General features: G+C 32.7%; 2 protein-coding genes across 3 annotated transcripts; both read left to right on the top strand.

Annotated features, from left to right (window-relative positions):
• The first annotated feature begins 918 nt into the window (after positions 1 to 918).
• LOC107950620 (cell division cycle protein 27 homolog B) lies at positions 919 to 9,667 on the top strand. 2 transcript variants are annotated; one of them, XM_016885502.2, is made up of 15 exons: positions 919 to 1,314; positions 1,422 to 1,494; positions 1,597 to 1,706; positions 1,778 to 1,824; positions 2,393 to 2,490; positions 2,738 to 3,042; positions 5,007 to 5,169; positions 5,385 to 5,638; positions 5,746 to 5,811; positions 6,022 to 6,141; positions 6,795 to 6,871; positions 7,274 to 7,393; positions 7,500 to 7,719; positions 8,095 to 8,376; positions 9,166 to 9,667. In XM_016885502.2, exons 1-15 carry the CDS (start codon positions 1,210 to 1,212, stop codon positions 9,214 to 9,216), a joined length of 2,091 nt encoding a protein of 696 aa, XP_016740991.1. In that variant the 5' UTR covers positions 919 to 1,209; the 3' UTR covers positions 9,217 to 9,667. The 2 variants fall into 2 exon arrangements, with proteins under 2 accessions (XP_016740991.1, XP_040945692.1); XM_041089758.1 differs by lacking the exon at positions 9,166 to 9,667 and having other exon boundaries at positions 7,500 to 7,583; positions 8,095 to 8,218.
• A 3,593-nt stretch (positions 9,668 to 13,260) lies between these two features.
• Positions 13,261 to 14,308, top strand: LOC107950621 (uncharacterized). Its single transcript, XM_016885503.2, has one exon. The coding sequence runs from the start codon at positions 13,382 to 13,384 to the stop codon at positions 14,000 to 14,002; it is 621 nt and encodes a 206-aa protein (XP_016740992.1). The 5' UTR covers positions 13,261 to 13,381; the 3' UTR covers positions 14,003 to 14,308.
• The last annotated feature ends 9,669 nt before the right edge of the window (positions 14,309 to 23,977 follow it).

Below are 23,977 nucleotides of genomic sequence, written 5' to 3'. Positions count from 1 at the left end.
TGAACTTCACTAATCCATAAATAAGATCGATCGACTTCCATGATTCAATTTCATCACACATACACATAGGTCTTGTCAAAATAATAATAATGTGGTAACATATTATTTGGTATTTGAGTTAAACCTAAATATTTAATTTAATACTTAAGTTTTTTTATAAAAAAATTGTACTTAAGTTTGGTTTCAATATTCAAAATGGTATCTGAGTTTTTTCAATTTGATACTTGAGTTTTTTTTATCTCAATTAAGTACTTGAGTTTAGTTTCAATATTTGATTTGATATTTTAGTTTTTGTATCCAATTAAGTACCTATGTTTTCTTTTAATAGAGCACACATGTCAAATATTCATTTGACCACTTTTGTGGGTGAAGGTTACCCCAAAATTGAAAATTTTTGTTCTAGAACTCTTAAATTTTATAAATTTATATGTTAATATATGCTAAAATTATAACTTGACTCTCAAAAAATAATAAAATTTCAAATTAGATCTAAAAACTATAAAAATATAAGCTAATACAATAGTGAAATGATATTTTAGCTTCATAGAAATATATAACATAATTGCAATCCCCTGCCTCGAAATTTTTTTTGGCTTTGCCCTTAGGCCACTTGATATCATTTTATTTGAGTATCAAATTGAATATTAAAATTTTATTTTAGACATCCAAAATAAAATGTTTGTAATTTAAGCATCCATCTTATATAGTTCAATCGTTTTAGTGGGGAATTTTTCTTTTTTATATAATTAAAGTAAAATCCATGTCATTATTATTCATAAAAATTATAATTTTAGTCCTCAAAATTTTAATTTAATGTAAATTAGGTAAAATCCTTAAAAATTTGAGACATTTGCGGAACATTTAAAAGAATGCCGGCCGTCACCACTGCTGGTCACTTCTCTGAGAATGTTGCTGACTTTTCCATTGGGCTTCTCATCGAAGTTCTCCAATGAATGTCAGCCAGTGACTAAAATAAATTTTTTTTATTTTTTATACCTAAAATGAAAATCTTTTATAGTTAGGTGACTATGTGTGTAATTTACCATAATAATAATAACCTTCCCCGCCCTCTCACCGTATCCGATTCGTTGTGACTTGTCAGATTGTGACTGTAAAGTTGTCTCAGGTAGGATCAAAAAGAGTTCAGGCCAACGCATAGCAACGCACCATAAAATCCCAACCGCTACGCCTCTCTCTTGACTGAGAGAAATGGAGGCATTATTGGTGAATTACGTTGAGAAAAGCCTGGAGCAATACATGCGAAGAAACGCCGTTTTCCTCTGCGAACGCCTCTACGCTGAGTTTCCTTCCGAGGTTTCCTCTTTATTTTCCATTCTTCAATTGTTTTCCTTTTCTTTTATTCGATTTGTTCTTGGAATTGAATCGAAACTTTAAATGTGTTATTTTTCCTGTTACTGTAGGTGAATTTACAATTATTGGCTAGATGTTACTTGAATAATAATCAACCTCACTCTGCATATTACGTTCTTAAAGGTACTACTTTTCTTTAACATTTTCGTTTCTCTTTTTAATGATGTTAGGGAATGATACTGGTATTTTGAATTGATGTTTGTGTTTATTTGTCCTGATTTCAAGGTATGCAAATGGCTCAGTCTCGTTACTTGTTTGCAATTGCGTGCTTAGAAATGGATCTCTTTTGTGAAGCGGAAGCTGCATTGCTGCCTGTTAAAGATCTATGTGCTGAGGTATGTGATCACCTTTTGGAAGTCGATCATATTTGAATTTCATGATCATATTTGTTGTTACATGCATGTAGGTTCCAAATGGTGCTGCTGTGCAATATCTTCTCGGCATTATTTATAGGTTTTTTCTGCCACTTGCTTTTTATGTTTTATGTTTCTTCTCATTTTTCCAAGCTTTATAGTAGTACTGGTATGGTAAGCCTAGCAATCATTGCAGTGTTCTCTTTCACTAGATTAGTGGCTTTCCTTGACTGTACAGTTTCGATGGGAAAGTAACCCTGAAATCAGAAAATTCCCTTCCTAATTTCTTCCAAGGAGAATTGGATGGACAGCACATTTTCCTCCTAATTAGTCGGGAGAACTTTCAATTTTACTTCGAATGATAATTTTTTTTTACGTTAGATAAACCAACCACTGTTGGCTTGTAATTGAATTAGCATTCCTGACTAATCCACTTACACTAAATACTGAGCTAGTTTGTTCACGTGCCAAGTTTATAGCCATGAATCATACTGAGTCTAAGCTGTTCGAGAGAGGCCAGGTTTATTCATACAGAATTGGCATTTAATACTATGTTATACTTTCCTTTTCATTTGGGCAGGATGTTACTTGTGTTGGCTTGCTATATTCTCATTGTCGTTCTCTCTCTTCACTACAATATCTTTGTTCTGTATTTTTTTTCTCCACAGGGACACTGATAGGAAGAACAAGTCTATTGAACACTTCAGGAAGACTTTGTCAATTGACCCTTTGTTTTGGGCAGCATACGAGCAACTTTGTATGCTAGGTCAGTGATTTTTGTACAGATTAAGTCAGAAAGATTACATAATTTTAAGCTTTGGCCTTATTCTTTTTTCTTCTCCTTGTAATATTAACAAAGTTTCCCTTAGAAAGATAAGAAAAAGAATAAATACTTGTGCAGAGTCTGTGTAGTGTTACAATTAACTTATAACTATAATTTTCAGTTGTAGGTATCTATCTGCATAATCATTAATTAACATGTTGTTGACAAGGCTTAAGTGTATTTATTTCAGGTGAGGCAGAGGAAGCTGCTGTTTGCTTTGGTGATGCAACTGTTCCTTGTGTTCAAGAGCATTACCTAGGTAATGCATCAAGTTGTTTACTAATAGCTGATACTGATCATAGCTCGGATTCTTCTCAAAGATTTGGCTTAGAATATTTGAGTCGAAGCCATTTAAAACAAAGGGAAGGGAACAATATCAGAGATATATGTGAGAATAATCATGGAGGACCTATTTTAACAGGAGCTGTTAGGCAAAGTAAAAACAGCTGTTGCAGTACATCATTTTCAAGTACTCCTTCCCCTGTTCCCACACAAGTAAGTCATTTTTGGGTAATTAAATAGTTAATCTATTTGAATTGTTGTGAAATACTTATTTCATATCCTTGTACTAGCTCTAACTTGTTTAGTGATTTAGCATCGTGTGCTTGTAGGTTTACATGTATATTATATTTGCTTAGTTGATTTATTGCATCTTTTTTTATACTTAATCTGGTGAGCATATTCTAGGCAAGCAAGCTTATCATACATAGTCTTGCTCTGTTCAACTTAGTAGCGTATTCGGATTTTAGGACTACTATTTGCAGGCTCTTGGAGGCATCAATTCTTCAAAAGCAACTTGGTTGAATGCTTTGGATGCATGCAAATTATTTCAGGGCATTCTTAACCATGATTTTCAGAATATGACATTGTAGGTAAAATGAAAACATTTTAAAATTTAGAATTGATATTAGCAACTTTTAACAGAGACATTGGGATGCAGAAAAGATTTATCCGTTCAGATGCAAGGAATTATTGATTTTATAGTTTCAAAGATATCACTTACACAGCTTCACGTTTGCAAAGAAGATGGCAGCATTTATCTACTCATTCAAATTGCATGTCATGAGAAGCCTTGGCTGATTCAAATTATAAATGATCTAGTTACTTGAAATTTGACACGTTTGCTTAAATCCTTGTATGGTTATTTACAATGCATGTAGTAATAGACTAACAGCAGCTGGTCTGTTAGGCTCTGCAGCATCAGTTATGTTCTTACTTTTTCATATGCATTGTTATTTATCTGTATCCATGTTGAACATGTTTCTGAGATCTGTGTTTTCACTCTTAAGATATCAGATGTGGCTCCACCACCTCTAGTTAGAAACATACATCTTTGTCAAAGTGAAGACTCTCTAAGGTCTAGTACTCAAGCTCGAAGGAAATTTGCTTGTGATAATGAATCAGCACAGGTTGTGTTTATGCATTTATCTATGACAATGTCTCTATTACCTCCTTTAGTTTTAATAGTAATTTCCATTTGTTTGTTAAACATAGGCTCAACCATTCCTAATAAATTTTACTTGTTACATTCTAATGCAACTTGTGTTGATAATCTTGAAGTCATAATCTTACATCATCTAATATAATTAATTAATTATCTCTATATGTCATTTTGTCGATGAAGAAAAAATCTAGATATCTAGGATTGCCCTTGACATTAAAAAGTCACCTTCTCTTTTGCTACACATACAGGATTTGCCCTTTAGACATCAAAACCTCTTTGTCTTGTTGAGAGCAACCTTTGAAATAATTCAAATCCATTTATGTATTTAATAAATAAAATATTAGGAGCGAATGTATGTTTTTTGTGTATGGGTTTGGTAGGGGTTTTGCTTTCAGCTTGCTGAATTAGGAAAGAAGTATATTCAGAAAATGATATGGCTATTGGGCAGTGTGTGGGGACTGTTTATCCCTAAGTTGTAAGGCCACTTGTTCCTTTCTATGGATCCCTTAAACCTAAGTGAGAATCTTACTAGTTTTGTTAACCCCTACTCTCCTTGTTTTCTGATTTTCTTTCAGATGCTAATTATTTTTCCTCTTTATTATATTGAGCTTGTTTTGTCTGTTTGCTTTCAGTTCTTATATCTTATTTTATTATATTTTGGTTGTTTTGAAACTTGGAATAAGGTGCTAGTGACTGCAGGATGATGGTTGAACGGAGTGTTTTTGTTTTGTGGTTTTGTATGGACTCAGACTATGCCATTAATTTTACTTTTACATCAACATTCTGAACTCCTAGGAATGAAATCTTTAATTGTCTTTGTAATTTTCTAGCCTTTTGCTTGTTAGAATCTACTTTAGGCTTATATATGCACTTTTCTGTTGCTTCTTAGGGGCGTTTCTTCCAGTTTAATTGTTTTAATTTTTCTATTATTATTTAACATTGCTAAAGTACACCATGCTTCTCCCCTTAATTTTTTTTTCTGAAATGTGCTGCCTCTTCTGTTATGACTCTGAAGATTCGTGGCAGTTTATTTTTCGATTCAGGACTTCGTAGAAGTGCTAGATTAGCTGCAGGGCAGAGAAGCTTGAACACCTCACAAGGATCAGAAAATAAAGCAAAAAGTTTGCATGCTTCAACTAAATTAAGCTCTGAGACTTGCTCTTCAACATTTTGTCAAGGTCAATTTCTTTTATTCAGTTCCTCTTTAACAAAATATTTGATTGATTAATTATGGTTAGTTTTTATTTTATATGTTAGACACATTTAACTTCAGGCATAGCTGTGAATTTAATTTGATATGTTGCATAATGTCAAAAAATATTCATGTTTCATCTTTTCTTCTATGCATTTTTTATTGCATTTTTAAATTCAAACACTTTGATGTCATTTGTAGGGAAATTGATGGAAACTTATGAGGTTGCTGTATCAGAGTTGGAAACTTATGAGGTTGCTGTATCAGAGTTCGGAGCAACGTCATCATCATCTTCGACAACTGATGTTAAATCCATTCAGCATGAGATAGAAAATACAAAACTCAGCAGCTTTATCTCAGATAGTGCAACAATTAAATCTGGTATCTCAGATACAATGAAACTCCTGAGAACTCTTGGGGAGGGCTATAGGCATTTGTGTATGTTTAGATGTAAGGTATTGCTCCGTCAACTAAAACATGTTTTATCCTAAATAGTGAGCTTGAGTGCATATTTTTATAATGTAGAAAAATGATTGGGGATACTTTCTTATTGATGTTACAGGAAGCTTTAAATGTCTATCAAAAGCTCTCATCAAAGCAGTATAATACAGGCTGGATTCTTTCCCAGGTGATTGTGTTGTACCTGAGCTCTCCATTTTGTGAATCTATATTTTGTTTATATCTGCTGGCTTTTGAAAGGGAGTAACAAGTATTTTAGTTCCTTGAGAATGGTAAACTGAAAATTTCTTTTCTGGTTTGCTTTCATCCTTGCTTAGAAGTCGTAGTATTTCATTGCAAATTTCAATTTTTTGAGACATTGAAATATTTTTTATTTTAGGTTGGGAAAGCATATTTTGAGCTAGTAGATTACTTAAATGCTGATTATGCCTTTAGTCTTGTGCGCCAAATATCTCCTTACAATCTGGAAGAGATGGATGTATACTCCACAGTTCTTTATGTGAGTTGTATTTAACCATGTTTTATCTTTGAGATAGATCATTCATTGATTGCCACTTCAATGTATATATTAAAATGCAAATTTATTCAATTTTATATGCAATTTGAAACCCTTTAGTTTCTGCCTTCTACTCAAAGTAAGAAACTGCTCCATGTTGCCAATTTATATTTCATTCTCCTTCTGAAACCTTATCTTTTGCAAAGTTATTATCTTTCTGAGGTGCAGAGTTAAGTAATCCCAGTCCAGAAATAACTACCAAGTTTATAGAGGGGAGAATTTTATAGGTTGTGACACCCTTGAATCTTTGATTTGATAAGAAATCATTTGACAACAAAAACCACTTCCCTCCTCGTCAGTTATACTTGATTTCATCGCAAATATCAGACCTCAAGTTGTTTTTTTTTTAGAAACGCCCATATTTCTATAGAGAAAAGCTTCATGATTTTTATGGCAAGGATGGAAAGTTGACTTAATGATGGCTAACCTAAAATAAAGGAAAGGAGGTTATGCAGTCTGGTTGTTGGATAGAAAAAACTTACTTTCTGCCGGACAGTTTTATGAGCTCCATTTGTGGGGCAGAAAAAAAATGATGATATTTTGATATTTAGTTACTTTTGTCTGCATTTACCACATGTTTTATTTTTTCTTTGCAGCATTTGAAACAAGATATGAAATTGAAATACTTAGCTCAGGAGATGATATTAGTTGATCGTTTTGCTCCACAAACATGGTAACTTCGATAGACCTCTATGATCCTGTAAAATAGTTAAAATAATGTTATTTTTAACCCCATGCATGTCTGAGCTAAGCATTTTTCTGCTGTTTTCGTTCAAATTTATTCCCAAGTATTTCTTCCTTTCAGATTTTCTGTTGTAGTTGAAGATGACTACCTTGTTTGGACCATTAATTTTCTTGTTCATTATCTACAGTCAAGAAAACATGTTTCAGCAATCTGTGTGTGTTTCTTTTAGGGGGGGGGGTGCAGGGAGTGGTTTGTGGTGGTGTTAATAGGACTAGAAGTTTATCCGTTGGATAAAAGTGCATTTCTATTGTATTCCTACATCCTCAAACTACATCTTATCAAATGAATTTGTCATGCATGATGGTTTTAATTATGGAATGCCTAATGCAGGTGTGCTATTGGGAACTGCTATAGTTTGCAGAAGGATCATGAAAGTGCACTAAAAAGTTTTCAGCGAGCTGTGCAGCTGAATTCTAGATTTGCATATGCTCACACTCTTTCTGGTCATGAGTATGGTCTTACACTTGAGAATGTTTTTTAGACTCATCTCGATTAATTGAAAAACTTAAAGAAAAGAAGAAAAGAAAAAGGGGTTCTGATCAAGTGATTGTTTCAGGTATGTTATCATGGAGGACTATGGAAAAGGAGTGGAGTGCTACCAGACATCTCTTCATGTTGATGCAAGACATTATAACTCCTGGTATGGGCTTGGGATGATCTATCTCCGCCAAGAGAAGTTTGAATTTGCAGAGCACCATTTTCGTCAGGCTTATCAGATAAATCCTCTTTCATCAGTTATCATGTACTATTTAGGAACCACTTTAGAAGCATTAAAGGTTTGACCACTTCTATATTATCATTCTATACCTATCATTTTTTGCTACCTTAGGACTCCGTGACTACAATATGTTCTTATCATTGAACAGTTGTCCAATGCTCAAACCGTGCATCTTACAAATGTTTGATCTGTTTAAACATTATATGTCTATGATACTGGCTGCCCCCTATTGGTGTTTTTTGTTGCTTGTGATATTGACAACTGTTATAACTTCTTATGCATCTTCTCTAACGAGCATTTAAGTTTATCCCCATAATAAGCCGTAAATCAAATATGTAATGTTTAAAAGATAGAAGTATTGAACTAGTGGAGTCTTGTTTTTCTATGCTTGTGCAATTGACAAATGTTTTTGTTTTCTTTTTTCATTTTGCAGAGGAGTGAGGAAGCTTTGGAGATGATGGAGAAAGCTATTGTCATTGACAATAAAAATCCACTTCCAAAGTACAGCAAAGCAAAACTGCTGGTGACACTTGGAAAGTTGAATGAAGCTTTGGAAATTTTGGAGGAACTCAAAGAGTGCACCCCTCGTGAAAGTTGCATTTATGCATTGATGGGTGCAATTTATAAACGGAATAAAAAGTATGATAAGGCAATGCTTCATTTTGGAATTGCTTTGGACTTAAAACCATCTATAGTTGATGTTGCTAAAATCGAGGTAATGTTCATCATCCTCTTCTTTCTTAGACATCAATGTGGCTTGTTTCTGAAATGTTGCTTTCCTTGTTTCATCCACTGGTGTGCATAGCAATTCAAATTATATAAATTATTTTCACAATTTTAATCAACTTATACCTGTTCAAAGCCTGAACATATTTAATGACCACACTCCATCCCAGTGTTAGGTTCATATTCATATCATTTTTTGGTCCAACCATATTGCAGAAGGTTATTAATGCAGCATATTTTACCTTCTAATCACTGGTATAACATATTATACATGTAATGAAATAGGGAACCTAGTTGTATGAAATGATTTTTCTTATTTCTTCATATCTCCAAATTTCCCTTTTTCTAGGGCATGTTTTATTTTTTCCTTTTGCATTTTTTATATACGATGTGAATGAATGAAGTATGATCCCTTCTCTAATTCTTCTGGTTGACTGATACGGTCTTTTCTTGCAAAGATGAGACTTCAAGCTGTTTTTTCTATTGGTTATGAATCTGTAAATGGTCATCTGATTGAGACCCTTGTACAACAGTCAATGCCCTTGGGGATGAAGTTGGATTTTTATGAATCCAGAAAGGATTAACTTTCATATTGTAATAACACGTTATGAACATTTCTAGGGAATCAATCATCTGATCCCTTCTGGCAGAGCGTGCTGCAGTCCTAGAACACACTTACAGATACCAATTAACATAATACTATTATTACCAGGAAATAAGTATTGTACCTGGTATTCTGTTTCTGACCATTCTGTGTAAATTGTTATTTATGGGGCAGGCTGCCATCGAAAAGTTAATTATACCAGACGAAATGGAGGAGAGCCTGTAGCAATTTGTCCATAGTCTCGGAGTGAACTTGATTGAATGCAAAGTCCCTGTTGTCTGAGGTACTTGACATGCTACGCGATGTGGTTGTAGATGTCTGGAAGACATCTACAGACGGGCTTCATCCCAAATTGATCAGGAAGTGAGTAGCAGTTTAATTTATGCTCCGTGGCTTCGGGGACATCTGATAAAATTAGAACCATACAGAGTTTAATTTATGCTCCAAGCTTAGTTATGAGTAAACCTGGGACTAGCTTGATTTCCATTTATATTTCATGCCTGAATTGCACATATTGTTTTGATCAACAAGGAGTTGTTCAATAGCCTTTAATCCCAGATGTGGTTTTTTGCCGTTTCAATAGTAATCAATAGCTTGGGATAAACCTTGTCTCAGATAAAGTTTTCTTGAACACGATGCTTCTCATCATGAAATACATGCTTGACTTTTACCTAGATATTAATTATTGAATATTTATCATCCGTATAGATTTAGACATTTAAATTTGCTTAACTTTTACATGAATTGGATTTAGGTATCGAAATATAAATGCTTGTGAAATAAAATTTAAAAAATTGACATCAAATTCGGATAGTCAGTGGATTTAGATATTCTAATAATATATAGCGCACTATAAAATATAACTAAATGTAACAGTATGCTGCTAAATAAAGCAATTTGGGATGCGAAATGAAACATAATAAAAAGTTCAAAATATGTACCCTTTTGTAAATTTAAATTTTGGTTTTTAATATTTTTATATTTTTATATTTAATCTTATTTTTTAAATTTTAAAATTTAGGTTCACTTGTTAACACTATTAATTTTTTTGTTAAATTTATTGATATGACATTTTAAAAAAAATATTCACTAAATAGTCATGTAACTAAAAGAATCTTAAATTTAATAAAATAATTTGAACAATAATAATAGTAAAACTTAAATTTAAAAATTTAAAAAAAAAGAATTAAATTTTTAAAAATAAAAATAAAAAATATTATTTTAACCTCATAAAAAAATAATTCAAGAAGAAGCTGAACGATGTTGTTATCTTCTTGAAGTTTTTTATACATTGCAATCTGATGGAATGAAGCAAGCGATTAAAATGGAATTCTTCAGCTATTGTTTATAGGCTAAGGAAAGTCATGCATTGCTTGAATTTTTATAATCATTGAATCTAAATTTACCCTTAAAAAAGGTCAAAGTTGGGGGATATTTAATGCAACCAAAAAATATCTTGCATGCTTCAAATTTGGCGCCGCCCATTCAACTTACTTTTTGCTGCTTACTTTCACCCTTTCGTCTTTTCCAAACACCTTTTTATTCTTCTCATTTTATTTACGTTACTTATTTCTAAATTTATTTTAATTTAATTTTATATTATATTTCGATTATAATTATTTAACTCAAACTCATTTTTTCTTCTTTATACAAATAAAATCGCAAATTATATTAAAATTTGAATTTAAATTATTAGTCTTTTTAAAATGTAAATGTATAAATTAATTGGACTAATTTAATTTTGTAAATAAAAGTGGACTAATTTATATTAAGAGTTTATTGTGGAAGTTTTCTTATGAATCAATCACCTATATTTATTAGATTGAGTGGTAAAGAGTTCAATGTCAATAAATAAGATATTGAGTTCTACCTTTATGAATAGAGAAAATTACATTAGTAAAACTTGTCCTCCATTTAGGGGCATGATCCGATTCGACTTTGAATCTAGTTGAAACTTAATATAATTACCCAAAGATAGAGAATCTCAAACAAGACACTAAATTTTACAGTTCTTTTGATACTATACTTAAACTAAGTACAACCCTTCAATTCCTAAAGTGAGATATATTATGCAATTGAACGTGTTTAAACTCATGTCTTCTATATTTTTATAACAATAATGATATCAATTGAGCTAAGATTTAGTGGACAACTACATTTTGCATTTTGATCGGTAAATTAACAAAGTTTGAACAAAATGTAAGCTCTTTATAGAACAAAATTAATGTATTTTTATTTGATTATGGTTTCTTAATGAAAAACGAATATTCATACATAAAATGATAACAAAAAAATTGTTGGAGCTATTATAAGAGTAGTTACAACTGTAATTACAACTGTATCTATAATTGTTCATGATTTATAATTTATCTTATTTGAAGTTTGTAATCTTTTGAATTAAAATAGTTGAGTTATGATTTAAGTTGATTTATTGAAAGCATGTTGGTTCATTTATGAAGTCATTCTATAAGAGAAACAAAACATTGAAGATTGAGTCGATCCAAATCCCTTATTTCATTGAGATTGGCACGACTGACATAAGAAAAATCCTGGAGATTTTTGAAGGGATAAATCCTAAAATTATATATGAACAATGGTTTAATGTGCAATTGTATACATAAACATTGATTTTATACAATTTTATACATGAAATTTTGATTTGATGAAATTCTTGTAAATTATTAACACAATTATTGATATAACATCATTTTATGTTTATATATTGCATACATAAATAATTTTATTTATCGAATATAAAAATAAATTGATGTTTATTTATTTATTTAAATGGGTGTGATTAAATCACAATTAAAGTTTTAAGTATACATTTGAATCACAATTAGAATTTCACGTGTACGATTGCACATTAAACCAAAGTTCATGTATAATTTTGAGATTTATCCCATTTCTAAATTATCCTAGAATTTATTAGGATATCAATACTTTGGTAGTAGATTAATATTGTAATTGATATGTATTTTAACAAGTCCAATGACGCTTATATATTTGAGCCTTGTATAGGTTAGAGCTATCCAGAGTTTTGGCACTTATTCTATTATTGGGACCTATTTTAGTGAATGTGTTGTTTGTAAGTAAAACAAATGGATCTCTTAGTTTTACAAATGGAGAGTGATTTAAGTATGTAATGCAAGTATAAAGTTACTACACTGATGAATGCTAAAGTTTAAATCATTATTTATAGTAGTTGGAAGATAGTAAATTGACTGTTTAAATAACATCTAATCAACGTAAGTGAACCAAATATTACTGTAATTCATATGTTATACGCTCAGTTAAAGCAAATCAATTATTAAAACTATTGCCTCCAAAACAGTGGTCTAAAGTTAGCTGTCACTTTCTTCATCCAAAGCTCTCATGAGCTTTGGCCAACCTAATCACCACCTACCAAAAATGATTGGAGCAAGCAACCGGTAGAGAAGAGGGATAATGGTTGCATTTTTCTTAATTTTTTTAAATATATATATTATTATTAGTATATAGTGTTTTAAATAAATCTTAATAATCTTTTTTAATTTTCATTTAAATTAAAATCAAACTAAATTAATATCATATTTAATTAAATGTTGAGAGGGATAATCACGAATCTCAAATATGAACTATGAAATGGACATGAAGAATAAAAAATTTAAAAAAATAAGTTTAATTATTAATTTCATTTCTTTACTTTATAAAAAATATCAGGTTAAATTTTTTTATTTTAATTTGTCAAAATTTAGTCCTCGTATTGAGAACTTAACCTGGTTGTTGATAAACATATAAGTTTGAATTTAGGGGCGAAACTAGAAAACTTTTTTAGGGGGCCGAAATTAAATTGTAATTTTTACGATAGCAAAAATACAATTTCACCATTTTAATAGTCTACATCTTTATAATTTTCAAAGGATTAAATCAAATTGTTATATTTTAGGAGGGCTAAAGTACAATTTTATCTTTCTAATTTAAAATTTTAAAAATTTTAAAGGACCTAAATAAAAAAATTTCATTTTAAAGGGGCCGGGCCCCTGGCAGCCCCCTTAGTTTCGCCCCTGCTTGAATTGTTGAGTTTTTGTTATTTGTTACATACAAATTGTTGAGCTATTAATTATATAGATCAACGATTTAATTGTAAAGTTCAATAATTTTATTCAATTGGACTAAGTTGAAAAGTTTGATAGATTAAAGTAGAAGGATTAAGATTTCAAAATTGATAAAGAAATAAAGAAATTCTAATATATAATTAATTTACTTGTTAAATTAAAAATCATTTGTGTTCTCCCCTTGCTATTCTTTCCCTTTATATAGAGCCCTCCCCTCCTCACCCTCAAACTCGAACAAATAATTGCCTCTCTCTCCCTCAAAAGTCAGCAATAAATCACATATAGTAAAAGCAATGGAACAAAATCCACCAGTGATAGCCAAAAGAGTATGGAGCATAGTAAGAGCTGTTCTCTTCATGATGAAAAAGGGCATATTATCCAAAAGAAAGCTCATGGTTGATCTCAACATGTTGCTCAAACGCGGCAAAATAGCCAGCGCCAAAGCCATTGCTAACCTCCCCATGTTCCACCGCCACCAGGTCTCTTCATCGGCGGCGGCGCCAGCCCAGGAGTACGAGTTCAGCTGCAGCAACACCCCTAACTACATCTTCCCTTTCAACCTCCCCACCAAGAAGAAGAACAGCATTAACAACTACTACCACCACTTGTTCGCTTGTACCCACGCGCCTCCTACTCACGACGACGACACCGCCGCCATGAACGCCTTCAAGGTTGTCTTGGAGATGCTCAACAACAACATGGGAGTGGAAAGCGATGCTGCTGTTATTGCGGCTTCCCCTATGTTACCAGGGTTCGGACAAACTCCACTGGTGAGACAACTTAGAATAACTGACTCTCCTTTCCCTTTAAGAGATGTTGATGAAGGTAATGGCAACGTAGATAAGGCTGCGGAGGACTTCATTAATAGGTTTTACAAGGATTTGAAGCTCCAAAATAACAACACTACTGCCTGAGTTATGACAGAACCATATCTTTGCCTCTGTTAATAATTTCCATGTTTGGAGGGAGTTGTTCATGCTTAATTTCTTTTTGGGGGTTCTAATTTTGTTGTTGATAAAACAAATAAGAAAAGCCCTGGATTTTTCACTTATTCTTTCGTTATAAACTTTTCTATGTTAATCATGCGATCAAATATGGTTTTGGAGTTGAATGGATTTAAGCAGCTCCTAATATCTTTAGTGGATTATTTTAGAGTATTGGAAATAATTCATGTATATTTGGTTTGTCGGTGGCAAATAAAAAGTTTTCCTTTTGCAATATATCAATATCAATATCAATCCTTAGGGTTTGAGGCAGATCTAAATTACAATGGCCAAATGGTAACCTTGATTCATCAATATGAAAAATAGCATAGCTTTTAAACCCTGAATCCGTCACTTCCAATGGAACTTCATTTTTATGTCTTTGCAAATTGATACGATTCCACTAACTTAAAAGTACACCTATATGGACCCTCTCCCTAAAGACAAGCAAAATAAAAACCCCTATCCCTCTCCCTCTCACTTTTGCTTTTTCTTTTTCTTTTTTCAAAGTTTAGCCAGAAAAAAACAAACTATAATTGAGTTCTGCTGTTGTTTATTTTAGAATTTAAATTTATAGCAAAAAGTTTAAACAATAAATGCGATTAGTGCAATTTAAACACAGGTCACATCTGGAATAGTAAACACTTTTAACAATCAAGTATATATTTATTTTTATTTAAAAATTTATAATTCAGATTATATAAAATTTAAATATTTAATATATATTCAAATTATTATGGAGAAATAATAATGAAAAAGAATGTACAGAATCTCTTGCCTTAATAATAAATGTAGGTATTGAGTAAAGTAGAATCCAGCCAAGTGTGGTGTATCAGATCAGATTAATTTTGGTTACAGTTTATTGGATAAGGAGATGCGGAAATCACATATTCCTTAAATTAATTCAAAAAGTAAAATATATGGAAGCTAGTAGTATACTACTTTTCATCAATTTAATAATAAATGTGAAGCATGCGTGCCATATCTATTCTACATATTATACATACTATAGTATATGTGTTTTTATTATACAAATTTATATATTTTTTTATAAGGATGATTTGAACACATTAATTTTAAAGAAGATGGACATTCGAGATTCGACCACTAGGCTAATATATATAATATCAATGCCTTAGAATTTATACATCTTTAAATTTTTTTGTTTTGTTTTTTTAATATAATAATAAATTTAAATTTTAATGTTTATCATTTTTATTACATTAATCCCAACCTTTAGATTTTAATAAAATTAGATGATTTATTTGATTATTATTCCTAATATAATATACATATATGCATGTGTGCACAAGGGCAAAACTATAAATTTTTTTGGGGAGGCGGAATTAAGTGGTATTGTAACATCCCTAACACGTCTCCGTCGTCAGATTAGGATTATAGAATATTACTTTACAAACTAAACAATTAACTTCAAAAGAAAACACTTAAGCAATTTAAATATCAACATTCAATACATTAATAAAATTAATGAATAGATACAATTACGACCTTAATACAAGCCTACAGGACCCTAAAAATAGTTTGAAAATGTCCAGAGGTCATTTTGACACAAAACAGAAAATTTTGGAAACAAGGGTCACATGGCCGTGTGGCCAGGCCATGTGACATAACCCAGACCGTGTAAGCATCCGAAGTCAGGACACACGGCTGTGTCTCAACCCATGTGAGTATTCAAAATAGGGCCACACGATCGTGTCGTAGGCTGTGTGCCAAACCCTATGTGCATTCGATGTTGGGTCACACGACCGTGTCACTAGCTCTGTGACAAACTATTTTGGAACACACGGCCGTGTTGTAAACCGTGTGCTAGACCGTGTGAAACCTGCAACCTAAAAATAATAAGACACACAGCTGTGTGGTGTGACCGTGTGACACGCTCGTGTCTCAGGGCGTGTGCCACAAAAAAGCTTTCAAAACAAGGCAATTTTTCACGTACTACTTAGGTACCAATCTAAACATAAAACTAATCATTTACATTCCATAAAAACTTATCCAACAAGCTTAAAACATGTTAAATCATTCAATCTAAGTGTCTAACCAATGTGCCCTCATTGACACTACGATTCAATGATCCTAACAATACCAAACAAAGGTTATGCTATCTTGACATAAGCATATACCAATCGTCTTGCGCTAAAGCTCAAAAAACAAACATTGACACTTGTCAAAACTTACCATTCCTCTTCCCATCTAGAAATATTCATCCATACCATAATTCAAACACTTTATAAGGTCTAATTCAAGTGATTAGCTAACACAACAAAACCATAATACACCAAGATCTAAAATATGATTTCTTATAAGCTATCACAAACATAAGCATCAATTCAACAATCCAACCAACACCACATATATACACATAACCAAACATATACAAATTTACCTACTATATGTCATATAGGCCAAAGCAAAACACTTCCAACTAGCCATAATTTGACCATTTTCATCACACATACATATATACATACCACAAAAGACCACCATGGTACAAATTTTACCAAAATTAACATTTTATAACTTAGGTACATGCCGAAACAAACAAAAAGACCATTCACAAACATTCGAGTTCAGGATCGTCACTGGATGCTAAGTTAATGATAGATCTATGAGGTACCTAACCTGCGCACGAGAAAATAAACATACACTGAGTATAACTCAATAGTGTTTCCATAAATTGAGTAATTAAACATAGTAAAAGCTATTCAATTACACAACTAAAACGCAATTCAAATATTAAAAGGAAACACATGTAAATATATATTACTCATTCATCTTTTGAAACTTAATAACCAATTCAAACATAAGAAATTTCAAGTATCATCACATTTTCATTTTATACATACAATATAATTTGTCCAAAATTCACAACCAACTTTATTTCCATTGCCATATCCAATTTCATCACTTTCTTTTTAATTTTCCCTATTAACATGACTCGGACCTGGACCTGGATACGTGGATCCAACCAACACACCAAAGTTTGGCTCCCAGATCCTGATAGAATAATTCGTAAAAATAAATTGCGCCTTGTGTTGACTGGTAAAACCAAAAAATGAGGTGCCCAGCACTCTCCGACATGTAGACGTAAAACCTTGAACTCCTCCTATCCTATGGCATGCCAATTATATCCGACCCTACCCAAAAAATTAATAGGGTAACGTGATTTTCAGTTCAATTCATAATTCAATTCCTTAATTTCATATTACAATTTCATTTTCAACAATACTCAATACAATCCAAATTACAAGTAACTAATTCAACCATTTCAAGTATGTCACATTAAGTCAACCTATTACTTACCTTAACTCACCATATAATGCAAATGCTCAAAACAACAATTTAAATAATTTGGATTATAGAAACACACACCGTAATTTTTGAACTACTCGTTGACAACCTTGCCTTTTCCCTTCTTACTCGAGGATTTTGGTTCAACGTTAGCTACGAATTAAACAAATATAATAAATTAATAATACACAATCCAATTCACACTCAATTTCAAATTTTTACACAACATTTGCAAAAACTTTAATTTAGTCCCCAAAACCAAAGCAAATAAAATTCCACATATAACCCCTAACTTAAACCGAATTTCCTAGAATCCCTATAGAACTTCTTGCTTCTCAATTAAACCCCTAATTTCAAATTTTGTACTAATTACTCCTTATTGTACAAAATTGTAAACTAACTTTACAAATTAACCCTATTTCACTTCTATCCTTAAAACCTACCAAAATAACACCAAGAACTTCAATTTCTCAATAAAAGAAACTCTCATCAACTTCAACAATTCTAAAAATTTTACCATGGGTAAGCTAACTCATGATCTTAGGGTTCCAAAAATCTAAAATTTATGCAAAAAGGACCAAAATATTCTAACCAAATTGAGCTTCAAAATTTAAATACCATGGTCGAATGCTCATTTTTTTTCTTTTCTTTTCTTTGGGTTTTTGCATGGAAGAAATAAGAGAAAATGTTTTGAATTTTTTCCACTTTCTATATTTTATTATTTGGTTATGCTTTATTTTATAACTATTTTCTCATAAATTTTCTTAAGTTTTAACATATATAATAATGTATAATATCTATATTTCACAAAGCCATAACCGACTATTATGAAAACATAACTATAATGGCCTAATTATTATATAAGTCCCAAAAACAACTCTTATCTTATAATTTAATATCTTTTTGCACTTCTATCACTTAAGCAATTTAGATCATGTACCCTAGTTAACAACTAAATCATTAAAATTACTAAATCAAAATTAAATTTGCTACCAAAAATAACTTCATAAATAATAAATAAAAGAAAATTTACGAGCTCGGCTTACGGGAACGGAGTCCCAGAAATACACTTCTCAATACCACTCACTTTCGGGCCGTTGCAATTTTACCCCCTTAAATAAATTCCATCCCTGAAATTTACCTAAAAAACGGTGGGGATATTGAGATCTCATCGTTTCTTCTAATTCCCAAGTTTCTTCCTCAACGCTATGGCTACGCCATAAAATATTCACTAATGGAACACATTTATTTCATAACTCTTTCATCTCGCGAGCTAAGATTCTAATTGGTTCTTCCTCGCAAGATAAGTCAAGTTGAATTTCTAAATCTTCTAGTGAAATAACATGAGAGGATCTGAACAATATCTCCTAAGCATTGAAACATGGAAAACATCATGCATTTTCTATAACTCTACCGGTAATGCCAAACGATATACAACAAGTCTAATTCTTTCTGTGATTTCAAATGTCCTAATAAAATGGGGACTCAATTTCTTTTTTCGACCAAATCGAATGACTTTCTTTCCCGATAAAACCTATAGAAACACTTTGTCAACTACAGCAAATTCGATGTCTCGACATTTCAAATCCGCATACGATTTCTGTCTATCAGAAGCTATTTTCAACCTATCACAGATCACCTTTACTACATCTTCCATTTCTTGAATCAATTCTTATCTCACAACCTTTTTTCACTTAATTTTGAACAACAGACAGGTGTTTGATACCTATGACTATAAAGAGCTTCATAAGGAGCCTTTTGAATGCTCGATTAGAAACTATTATTGTACATAAACTCAGCCAACGGTAAATAATGTTCTCAACCTGGTTCAAAATCAATTACACAGGCTCGAAGCATATCTTCAAGAATTTGAATAACACGCTCAGATTGCCCATTTGTTTACGGGTGAAAAGTCGTGCTGAAACTAAGTCTCGTATCTAAATATTCATGCAACTGTTTCCAAAATCTTAAGGTGAACCAGGGATCCTGATCAAAGACAATTGATGCAGAGACTCCATGCAATCTAACAATTTCTCGAATGTAAATCTCAACAAGTTTCGAAAGTGACCAATCAATTTTGATAGCGATAAAATGGGCCAATTTCGTAAGTCGATCAACTATTACCTAAACAACATTTTTCTTATTCGGAGACAACGATAATCTTGTTACAGAATCCATCATTATATGTTCCCATTTCCATTCCGGAATAGAAATAGGTTGAAGTAATCTAGTGGAAACCTGATGTTCTGCCTTAACTCACTGACAATTTAGGCATTTAGACACAAACTCAACTATTTCTCTTTTCATTCCAGGCCACCAATACAAATCCCATAAATCACGATACATTTTTATTTTGCCAGGGTCCAAAACAAATGTGCTATCATGGGCTTCTCGAAGTATCAAACCTTTCAAATCAACAACATCTGGAACACAAATCTGATTACAGAACCTCAAGCAATCACAATCATCAATGCTGAAGTTTTCAAACTTAACATTCTAAACCATTTTCCTTTTTCCCATCAATTTGACATCATCTAATTGCGTTACTCTAATTTGGTCAAACAACACCAGTTTAACTTTCAACTTCGCCAACAAAATACTGTCTTTTCTAATGCTGAGCTGAGCAGACATCGCTCGTAATTCAACTTCTATTTTTCTACTCAACGCGTCAACTACAACATTAACTTTACCAGGGTGGTAATTAATAACGAAATCATAATCTTTCAAAAGTTCAACCCAGTAACACTGTCTCAAATTTAGCTCCTTTTACGTTAGGAGATATTTAAGACTTTTATTATCGATAAAATATAACACTTTTCACCATATAGGTAGTGTCTCTAGATCTTTAGAGCAAAAACCACAGCGACAAGCTCTAAATCATGCGTCGAGTAATTATGCTCATGCGTTTCTAGCTGGTGAGACATATACGCAATTATTTTCCAGTTTTGCATCAAAACACGACATAGTCCATTTAAAGAAGCATCACTATATACCACAAATTCTTTTCCCGATTCTGGCAAGGTTAGAACTGGCCCTTCAATCAACATCTGTTTCAATTTCTCGAAACTTTTTGGGCACTAATCACTTTAAATAAATTGAATGTTCTTTTACAGAAGCTTTGTCATCGACATAGCTATCTTCGAAAATCCATCCACAAATCTTTGGTAATAACCAGCTAAACCAAAAAAGCTACAAATTTTTTAAACATTTCTCTATGTTTTCCACTCAAAAATGGCTTTAATCTTTTTCGGATCAACCCTAATCCCATCAAACGAAATAATATGCCACAAAAACACAACTTCAGACAACCAAAATTCACACTTGTTGAGTTTCCCATATAATTACTTATCTCGCAACACTTTCAAAACAATCCTAAGATGTTGTTCATGCTCCGCTTTAGATCTTGAATAAATCAAAATGTCGTCGATGAAAACTACCATGAATTAATCCAAATAAGGTTAAAAAATACAGTTCATGAGATCCACGAATGTCGCAGGAGCATTAGTCAACCCGAAAGGAATTACTAAAAATTCATAGTGAATGTAATGCGTGCGAAATACCATTTTTGGCATGACACTATCTTTCACTTCCAATGGATAATAACCCAATCTCAAATTAATTTTAGAAAAAAACAGAAGCTCTCTTCAGTTGATAAAATAAATCATCAATACAAAGTAGGGGGTATCGATTTTTAATCATCAACTTATTCAGTTTCAGGTAATCTATAAAAGGCCCGATCGAACCATCTTTCTTTTTAACAAGTAAAAATGGAGCTCCCTAGGGCGATATACTAGAGCGTATAAAGCTACGATCTAGTAAATCTTGCAACTGCACTTTCAATTCCTTCGGCTATGTCGGTGCCATACCATAAGGGTATATTGACACTAGAGCTATCCCAGAAAACACTTCAAATGCAAATTCAACTTACCTATCGGGTGGTAATCTTGGTAATTCTTCGGGAAACACATCGGGAATTCAAAAACAATTTGAATCTTTCTGACCTAGCTATCATCAGAATTAAAGTTAATGACATAGGTCAAGAAAGCTTCACAACCTTGATTAAGGAGTTTATTTGCTCGAACTACTGAAACGATACGAGTTAAACCACTCGTTCAGACACTAATCACCTTAATCAGGTTACTGTTGGCTTTTTGAACCATAAATTTCTTTTTACGACAATCTAAAATTACCTCGTGTTCAGTGAGCTAATCCATGCCCAAAATCAAATCAAAATCACCAAAGGCATAATCAACAAATCAATAGGAAAGGATATATTCTAAATTTCTAGTGGACACGCCTACATACTCGGTCGACCAATGCTGACTACCCTAAAGGACTTGACACAACCATAGATACTTTAGACGGTTTAGACTTAAAACTTCTCAATTTAACCAATTCAGAATTAACATAAGAATGTGATGATCCAAGGTTTATCAAAGCATAAACAGGTGCAGAATATAATAAAAAGATACCTACTACAACATCATTAGTATCGCCTTCCTCGTGAGTCTGCACAGTATATGCTCGAGCCAGCGCTCTGGCCTCAAACTGATTAGTAATAGTGGCACTTCTTTTTCTTGCACCACCTCTAAAAACAGAACCACCACGACTATTACCATAACCCCTAGTTGCATGAGGAAACTTCTGAGTGTCAGCAAACATAACATTATCATTTTTGGGACACTCACGAGCGAAATGTTCTTGTGATCCACAACGAAAACAGGCGTTAAACGATTTCCAACATTTTCCCCAATGTTTCTTCCCACAATGCTCGCAATTCGGTACTTCAGAAGTTTTGACTGGGCCTTTAGCACTACCAACAGACATAGTTTGTTGTCGATCTTGATATCTATCAGATCTATATGACTTAAAATTTGATTTCTAGTTACCATGAGAATCCCTAGTTCATTTTGATTGCGGATGCAAACTACCAGTCCTTGTTCATTTTCCAGCAACTCGAGTAGTTTCAGTCTTCTTATCGAGATCTAAAGCTTGATCCACCATTTTTGCTTGCTCGACCAAATCAAAAAACTTTGAAATTCGATGCGATACAAGCTAAACTCTGAGTATCATTTACAAATTTTAGCATCGGAAGGTACAAGTTTTATAACATACTTATTGCGTCGTAAAAACTCACGTTCATAATCAGCAACTAACATCTCACTTAGTTTCAATAATAAGAACTCTTATTTCTTGTCTTCAAGATACAATTCTTTGACATACTTCTTTTGGAATTCCTTTTGAAAGAACTCCCAGTCAGCTCGTTCTGTAGGTACGTTGCGTGTTACCGTCTGCACCACGTATACGCTTTTCCTTATAGAAAAGAAACAACACAAATTACGCATTCACGAGGATTGCATTTGAGCTGTTGCAAAACATGATTAGTTTACTCCAACCATACTTCAGCGGGCGAGGGATCAACCCATTTTAAACCAAAACAATTCAGTAGCACCATATCTCCGTAGTTCTTTAATCGAATCTCGTTGAACCATTGGCACGGGTACTATAGTATGGGTAATTCCTGCCACCCCCTGAAGAGCTCAACTATGGTACGAAGTAAATTCGATTCACTTTGATCATTATTATTAACTCTGTTTATGTTAGGTTGTTGAGCACCAGCGGAATTTACACTTGGTGCCATCAAATCCGTTTCATCTAATTTCTCAGTAGAATCATCATTAGCATGAATCTCTTGGTCAATTTCGTTATTACATTCATTCGACATCTTTTAACTATAAAACAGAAACAATTATAATCAACATCTAAATCCCGACTCAAACTCGACTCAACTTTAACAGTACCTCTAGACTCGATTCTCAGCTTGATTTAGTCTGACAATCGACTAAATCTAAAGCTCTGATACCAATAAATGTAACACCTGTAACCCATCTTCGTCACCGAATTAGGATTATGGAGTATTATTGTACAAACTAAACAATTAACTACAAAAGAAAACACTTAAAAAATTTTAATATCAACATTTAATACATCAATAAAATTAATAAGTGGATACAATTAAGGCCTTAATATGAGTCTACGAAACCCTAAAAATGGTTAGGCAATGTTCAGGGGTCATTTTGACACAAAACAAAAAATTTTGAAAAAAAAAGGAAAATTTTGGAAACAATGGTCACACGGCTGTGTGCCCAGGCCATGTGACATAGCCCAGACCTTATGAGCATTAAAAGTCAGGATACATGGTCGTGTCCCAGCCCATGTGTCCGTCTATGAGTATTCAAAATAGGACTACACAACCGTGTCGTAGGCTGTGTGCCAAACCGTGTGTATATTCGATGTTGGGTCACACGATCGTGTTGCTGGCCATGTGACAAACTAATTTCGAACACACGGTCGTGTTGTAGATCGTGTCCTAGACCGTGTGTAAAAATAATAAGACACACGACCGTGTAGTGTGACTGTGTGTGATACACGGCCGTGTGAAACACCCGTGTGTCAAGCTGTGTGCCACATAAAAGCTTTTAAAACATGGCAATTTTCACATATTACTTGGGTACCAAGCTAAACATAAAACTAATCATTTACATACCATAAAAACTCATCCAACAAGCTTAAAAATATTAAATCATTCAATCTAAG

The sequence above is a fragment of the Gossypium hirsutum genome, chromosome D03 (genome assembly GCF_007990345.1).
Source record: "Gossypium hirsutum isolate 1008001.06 chromosome D03, Gossypium_hirsutum_v2.1, whole genome shotgun sequence".
In the NCBI taxonomy this organism is placed as follows: domain Eukaryota; kingdom Viridiplantae; phylum Streptophyta; class Magnoliopsida; order Malvales; family Malvaceae; genus Gossypium; species Gossypium hirsutum.
The sequence above is the reverse complement of the archived record's forward strand: the minus strand, read 5'-3'. Positions and strand labels throughout refer to the sequence as shown.